Source organism: Cebus imitator, unplaced genomic scaffold (genome assembly GCF_001604975.1).
Source record: "Cebus imitator isolate Cc_AM_T3 unplaced genomic scaffold, Cebus_imitator-1.0 Scaffold419, whole genome shotgun sequence".
Lineage (NCBI taxonomy): Eukaryota > Metazoa > Chordata > Mammalia > Primates > Cebidae > Cebus > Cebus imitator.
In genome coordinates, this window is record NW_016107734.1 from 490,064 (window position 1) to 497,667 (window position 7,604).

At 52.1% G+C, this 7,604-nt stretch overlaps 1 protein-coding gene across 1 annotated transcript in view; it reads left to right on the forward strand.

The window, feature by feature from the left end:
• GUSB (glucuronidase beta) overlaps positions 1 to 7,604 on the forward strand; it is a 31,271-nt gene that overhangs the window by 11,833 nt on the left and 11,834 nt on the right. The window contains exons 7-8 of the mRNA XM_017509699.2: positions 4,023 to 4,107; positions 5,654 to 5,830. Of these exons, the coding sequence (XP_017365188.1) occupies positions 4,023 to 4,107; positions 5,654 to 5,830 (262 nt within the window). The remainder of the gene's footprint in view (positions 1 to 4,022; positions 4,108 to 5,653; positions 5,831 to 7,604) is intronic.

Below are 7,604 nucleotides of genomic sequence, written 5' to 3' on the forward strand. Positions count from 1 at the left end.
CGGGGTTTCACCATGTTGACCAGGATGGTCTCGATCTCTTGACCTCGTGATCCACCCGCCTCGGCCTCCCAAAGTGCTGGGATTACAGGCTTGAGCCACCGCGCCCGGCAATTTTTGTATTTTTAATAGAGACGGGTTTTCACCATGATGGCCAGAATGGTCTCGATCTCTTGACCTCGTGATCCGCCTGCCTCAGCCTCCCAAAGTGCTAGGATTACAGGGGTGAGCCACTGTGCCCGGCCAACTTTTGCATTTTTTAGTAGATACAGGGTTGCACCTTGTTGGCCAGGCTGGTCTTGGACTCCTGACCTCAGGTGATCTGCCTGCTTTGGCTTCCCAGAGTGCTGGGATTACAGGCATGAGCCACTGTGCCCAGGTAATGTTTGTATTTTTAGTAGAGACGGGGTTTCACCATGTTGGCCAGGCTGGCCTTCAACTCGTGGCCTCAAGTGATCCCCTGCCTCCGCCTCCTAAAGTGCTGGGATTACAGGTGTGAGCCACCACACCCGGCCCCTTTTTCTTCCTTACAATTGTGTAGTTCTAACTAGGCGTTCAGAGGTGGATTTTTCACTTGCGTTAGAGGCAGCAGAGGTTGTAGAAATGCTCCTGGAGGCAGACGCTACACCCCAATTTCGTGGAGTGATTTGGGCTGAGCCAAGTTGGCAGCAGGCAGCAGGCTCTGACGAGTCATCCCAGTTTGGGCAAAAGACAGTTCAGAGCTCGGGGGCACAGGGCTGTGCTCGACAGGACTGGGCGGACAGGAGTTTTGTTGCAAAGGTGATGAGTACAGACTTCCAGGAGCAGGTGCCTGAGGCTTCCAGACAGGCTTCTTTGGGAGGTGGCCAGAGGAGATGCCTGTTTTCTGGGGCAGGCATTGGAGGGGCTGCCCTGGCTGGAGAGGGTCAGCCAGGCTGTCACAAGGCTTTGAAGCTTCCTGTTTGAGAGCCTGGCTGTTGGAGAGTGTGGATTTGGAACTTGAGGCTGGGGATTCTGTTCTGTCCTGTGCCAGCCACAGCCTTCAGATGAGCAGAGCAATGATGGGGGAGGGTGTAAAAGAAGAGAAATGGGCTGAGCACAATGGCTTATGCCTGTAATCCCAGCACTTTGGGAGGCCGAGGCGGGTGGATCACGAGGTCAAGAGATCGAGACCATCCTGGCCAACATAGTGAGAACTTGTTTCTACTAAAAAAAATTCAAAAATTAGTTGGGCATGGTGGGGTGGCGGGTGCCTGTAGTCCCAAGTACTCTGGAGGTGAGGCAGGAAAATTGCTTGAACCTGGGATGTGGAGGTTGCAGTGAGCCGAGATCACACCACTGCACTCCAGCCTGGCGACAGAGCAAGACTCCATCTCAAAAAAAGAACTGAGGAAAGAGAAGAGGAAAACAGGCTTCAACAACAGTCTAGGCCGGGTACAGTGACTCGTGCCCGCAATCCCAGCACTTGGGGGTCTGAGGCGGGTGGATCACCTTGAGTTCCAGACGAGCCTGTCCAATAGACAGTGAAACCCGTCTCTACTAAAAATACAAAACTTAGCTGGTTGTGGTGGCATGTGCCTATAATCCCAGCTACTTGTGAGGCTGAGGCAGGAGTATCATTTGAACCTGGGAGGCGGAGGCTGCAGTAAGCTGAGATCGCACCACTGCATTCCAGCCTGGGTAACAGAGTGAGAGACTGTCTCTCGGAAAAAAATTAAGTCTGTACCGTGGAGGCCTCGGGTGGGCGCGGGAGCTCTGAGCACACACTGGTCCCTCTGTCCGCAGCCTCTTCCCTTCATCCTTCCTGGTGATCTCAATTCGGCATAAGGGCCGTTTCTTTTTTTTTTTTTTAATTTAAGAGACAGGGTCTTGCTATGTTGCCCAGGCTGGAGTGCAGTGGCTATTCACAGGCGGGATCCCACTACTGATTAGCACGGGGGTTTTGACCTGCTCCGTTTCCGACCTGGGCCGGTTCAGCCCTCCTTAGGCAACCTGGTGGTCCCCTGCTCCCGGGAGGTCACCATATTGATGCCGAACTTAGTGCAGACACCCTATCAGCATAGCACACTACAGCCCAGAACTCCTGGGCTCAAGCGATCCTCCCACCTCAGCCTCCCGAGTAGCTGGGACTACAGGCATGCGCCACCACTCCTGGCAAGGGCCGTTTCTTGAAGAGGCTCTCCCTGACTCTCCAGTCCAAATTCTGTTGATTGTCTTGTAGAGCCCAGTTCCTGCCACCACTTGTCATTTGTATTCATAGCATTTCTTCCATTGTTTTTCAGAGTCAGAGTCTTGCTCTCTTGCCCAGGCTGGAGTGCAGTGGTGCAGTCACAGCTCATTGCAGCCTCGGCCTCCTGGACTTAAGTGATCCTCCTGCCCCTCAACCTCTCAGATAGTTGGAACCACAGGTGTACACTGCCAGACTAAGATTTAAGGTCCCCCCCGTGCCAGCCCCGAGCTGGGGTCTTGCTCTGTTGCCCAGGCTGGAGAGCAGTGGTGCAATCTTGGCTCACTGCTACCTCTACCTCCTGGGTTTGGCAGTTCTCCTGCCTCAGCCTCCTGAGTAGCTGGGATTGCAGCTGTGTGCCACCATGCCCAGCTAGCTTTTTTTTTTTTGTATTTTTAGTAGAGGTGGTTTCATCATGTAGGGCAGGCTGGTCTCGAACACTTGACCTCATATCCACCCACCTTGGCCTCCCAAAGTGCTGGGATTACAGGTGTGAGCCACCAGGCCTGTCCCTAATTTCTAAATTTGTTGTAGAAACAGGGTCTTGCTGTGTTGCCCAGGCTGATCTCAAACTCGTGGTCTCAAGTAACCCTCCTAAAGTGCTGGGATTCTACATGTGAGCCACCTCGTGTGGCACTTGCACCATTTCTCTGTGTACATGTCTGCATTCCTACTGCCCAGGACCTGTGGACTTAGATTTGAGTCACTCCTGAGCACCTAGCACCCAGCCCCATGCCTGCCCCCCAGCTCGCACTCCATTTGCTTGATGCCTTAATAAAGATCCCATCCGAATCCGCAACGCATCCCCTCCTATGTTCAAGAGCTGTTTCAAGGAGTCAGCCTCATTTTCAGCAGTGTTCAGCCCAGTGACCTCAGCTCCGTGTACCTGCAAGGGTGGCCACTCCTCTGAGGGGATAGGATTTGGGGGCCGGGGGAGAGTGAGTGATGTTAGAGAGCTTGGTCTAGGACTAGAGGAACATGTGCCCTTATTGAAATGTACCTCAAGTTAGGGAAGAAAGCAGAGGCGCCAGGCTTTGTCTTTTCTTTCTTTCTTTTGTTTACTTTGACACAGAGTCTCGCGTTGTCGCCCAGGCTGGACTGCAGTGGCATGATACTGGCTCATTGCAATTCCACCTCCTGGGTTCAAGCGATTCTCCTGCCTCAGCCTCCGAAGTAGCTGTTATTACAGGTTCAAGCCACCACGCCCAGCTAATTTTTGTATTTTTAGTAGAGACAGGGTTTAAGTATGTCAGCCAGGCTGGTCTCAAACTCCTGATCTCGTGATCCGTCTGCCGTGGCCTCCCAAAGTGCTCGGATTATAGGCATGAGTCACCGCGCCCGGACAGATTTGCATATTTCTTTCTTTTTTTTTAGTTTACAAATTATTATTTATTTATTTATTTTAAGACTGGGTTTCACCGTGTTAGCCAGGATGGTCTTGATCTCCTGACCTTGTGATCCACCCGCCTTGGCCTCCCAAGGTACTGGGATTACAGGCATGAGCCACTGCACCTGGCCAGTTTGCATATTTTTTATTCAAATAATTTAAAGTAAATTGTAATGATGTACAGATGCGCGCCATGCCTGGGTAATTTCTGTATTTTTAGTGGAGACGGGGTTTGGCCAGGCCGGTCTTGAACTCCTGACCTCAAGCAATCTGCCTCCCTCAGCTTCCCAAAGTGCTAGGATTACAGGTGTGAGCCATCGTGCCTGGCCCCGTGTTGTGTCCTGGCGGTGGAAGACGCGACAGAGAGGACGGGAGGGTGTCTGAGCCCAACCTGGACCGACGGAACCTGTGTCTTCTGCCTTTTGTGGACAGGATGGTGATCACTCACACCAAAGCCTTGGACCCCTCCCGGCCTGTGACCTTCGTGACCAACTCCAACTATGCAGCAGACAAGGGGGTGAGCCTGGGGTTCCCTGCCCCACTGCTCCCTGCTTTGCTTGGGCTTGTCCTGAAGCCTGTTTATGGGAACCGCTGGAAAGAACTGTGCTCTGCCAGTCTGGGTTTTTTAAATTTTGTTTTTTTACTTAAAAAGGTAGAGACAGGGTCTCGCCATGTTGCCCACGTGGGTCTTGAACTCCTGGGCTCAAGCAGTCCTCCTGCCTCGGCCTCCCAAAGGGCTGGGGTGATAGGCGTGTACCACCATGCCCAGCTGCAGCCAGTCTGTTTTTACAGATGGCCTCTGGGTTAGTGACAGTTCTCTCCCTGCTTACTCGACAGGCAGTGTGGGTTTCTGAATCCAAGGAGGCTGGGCACAGGGAGATGGGATTTGTTTGCTCAATTTGGACTCAGCGTTTTTTGCACTTCAATTTAATAGACTCATAAAATGTCAAAGATTTAAGGGAGCTTAGAGTTCATCTGGCCCAAACCTGGCTGATCAGAACCTCTAGGGGACATTTTTTTGAAATGCCAGGTCTCTGCATGCTGAGATCCTGATTTAGTAACTCCAGGGCTGGAACCTGAGTTTTTCTTTTAATTTTGTAGAGGTAAGGTCTTAACTCTGTTGCCCTGGCTGGAGTGCAGTGGTGTCATCACAGCTCACTGCAGCCTCGAATTCGTGGGCCCAAGTGATCCACCTGCCTCAGCCTCCCAAGTAGCTTGGACTCCAGGTGTGCATCACCATGCCTGGCTAAATTTTTTTGTAGAGATGGGATCTCACTACGTTGCTCAGGCTGGTCTCAAACTCTTGAACTCAAGTGATCCTCCTGCTTGGCCTCCCAAAGTCCTGGGATTATAGGCACGAGCTGCTGTGCCTGGCTGACCTTAGTATTTTTTTTTCCGTTGAGATGGAGTCTTGCCCTGTTGACCAGGCTGGAGTGCAACGGTACAATCTCAGCTCACTGCAACCTTCTCCTGGGTTCGAGCGATTCTCCTGCCTCAGCTTTCTGAGTAGCTGAGATTACAGGTGCACGCCACCACACCCAGCTAATTTTTGTATTTTTAGTAGAGATGGGGTTTCACCATGTTGGCCAGGATGGTCTCAAACTCCTGACCTCAGGTGATCCACCCACCTCAGCCTCTCAAACTACTGGGATTATAAGTGTGAGCCACCGCTCCTGGCCAGCATTTTTTTTTTTGAGACAGAGAGTCCTTCTATTGCCCAGGCTGGAGTGCAATGGTGTAATCTTTGCTCACTGCAACCTCCGCCCCCTGGGTTCAAGCTGATTCTCCTGCCTCAGCCTCCCAGTGTGCTGGGATTATAGGCATGAGCTGCCGTGCCCTGCTAATTTTCTTACTGCATGGGTTGTAGAGCTGGGGTCTTGCTGTGTTGCCCACACGGGTCTGGAACTCCTGGCCTCAATCTGTCTTCCTGCTTCAGCCCCCCAGAGTGCTGGGATTACATCCCTGTCTCACCTTGTCTGCCGGAAGAGCCCCTGCAGCATGTGAGTGCTGAGTCACTGGGTGTGGTCTTCTGGGTGTGAATGGCTCTGCCGCTCTCGTCCTAGGCTCCGTACGTGGACGTCATCTGTGTGAACAGCTACTACTCTTGGTATCACGACTACGGGCACCTAGAGTTGATTCAGCTGCAGCTGGGCACCCAGTTTGAGAACTGGTATAAGACTTATCACAAGCCCATTATTCAGAGCGAGTACGGAGCGGAAACGATTGTAGGGTTTCACCAGGTAAGCGGCGTTGAACTCTTCTTGTGTGTTCTCTCTGCGCAGAGCTGTGCCCACAGCACTGCTTCCCTTGCTTCAGCTCTGCGCCCATCTCCTGCTGCCTCGCCCATGCTTCCTCCCCACCAGCAGCCAGATCTCTGCCCCCCTCTCTTGGTCCTCAGAGATGGCCTCCGTATCCGCCTTGTTTCCAGATGCCTCCTATCATGTGTGTCCATGTGGTCTAACAAATCCAAATTTGTGTGTGTGTGTTTTTGAGACTGGGTCTCTCTCTCTCTCACCCAGGCTGGAATGTGGTGGTGTGGTCACGGCTCACTGCAGCCTTAATTTCCTGGGCCTGAGCGATCCACCTCAGCCTCCTGAGTAGCTGGGACCAGAGGCACATGCCAAGATGTCCGGCTAAGTTTTACTTTTGTAGAGATGGGGATCTTGCTATGTTGCCCAGGCTGGTCTTGAACTCGTGGGCTCAAGTGATCCTCCTGCCTCAGCCTCCCAAATCGCTGGGATTACAAGTGTGAGCCACTGCGCCCCGCCACAAGTCAAAATTTTGGGAGTCCTGACATTGGTTTCCCAGGCCCACAGGACAAAGTGCGCCCTAATCCCTGGTCAGGACCCTCGGGTTTCCGTCCTCTTCTCTCTCCCGGCCACTGACCTATTTCCACTGCACTCCTTTGCTCCTGTGCTCTTGCTTGAGCTATTTCTTTTGCTTGGAATGCTCATGTTGGCACTGTAATCCCCAACTAAAAGATCATTTTTCCCTTATTTTTTTTAAGAGACAGGGTCTTGCTATGTTGCCAAGGCTGGTCTCAAACTCCTGGACTCAATTGATCTTCCTGCCTTGGCCTGATTCCCTGTGCTAGCCTTTTTTTTTGACAGGGCCTTGTTCTGTTACCCAGGCTGGAGTGCAGTGGTGCCATCATAGCTCACTGCAGCCTTGAACTCCTGGGCTGAAGCGGTTCCCGTGCCTCAGCCTCCTGAGTAGCTGGGACCACAGGCATGCACCACCACGTGCAGCCTAGTTTTAAAATTTTTTGTAGAGATGGAATCTTGCTATCAGGCTGGTCTTGAACTCCTGGCGCAGACTCAGGAGCCTTCCCTGTGCTCTGCCCCTGTCGCAGCTCAAACCTTGCTCTCCCTGCATTCTTGCCGGGCGCTGTCGCTATTTTTTTTTGGCTCTTTGACTGGACTGTGAGCTCAGGAGAGAGGAGGAGTCCTATTTATTGTTGCTTCCCAGGTACTCTGCAGTGTCTGACATAGCATGCACTAAATATCTATTGAGGGCATGAGTGAGATCTTAACAGCCACTTTGTCCTCTTTTTTTTCTTTTGAGACGGAGTCTTGCTCTGTCACCCAGGCTGGAGTGGCGTGATCTCAGCTCGCTGTAACCTCTGCCTCCTGGGCTGAAGCGATTCTCCTGCCTCAGCCTCCCAAGTAGCTGATTACGGGCACCTGCCACCAAGCCCAGCTAATTTTTGTAGAGTCGGGGTTTCTTCATGTTGGCCAGCCTGGTCTCAAACTCCTGACCTCACGTGATCTGCCTGCTTCTGCCTCCCACAATTCTGGAATTACAGGCGTGAGCCACCATGCCTGTCCTCATTTTTAAAATTCATCTCATTTTTTTTGTCCTCTTCACCAAAGATATGTTGCTTTGTCTTACGGGTTTTTTTTTCATGTGGTTTTCTGAACCCCATCCAGTGCCTCTTCCCCACCCCAGCCAACTCACACTTGTTTGTCAGAACTCCCGGGATTCCCATTGGCACACCCCCTTTTTTTTTTTTTT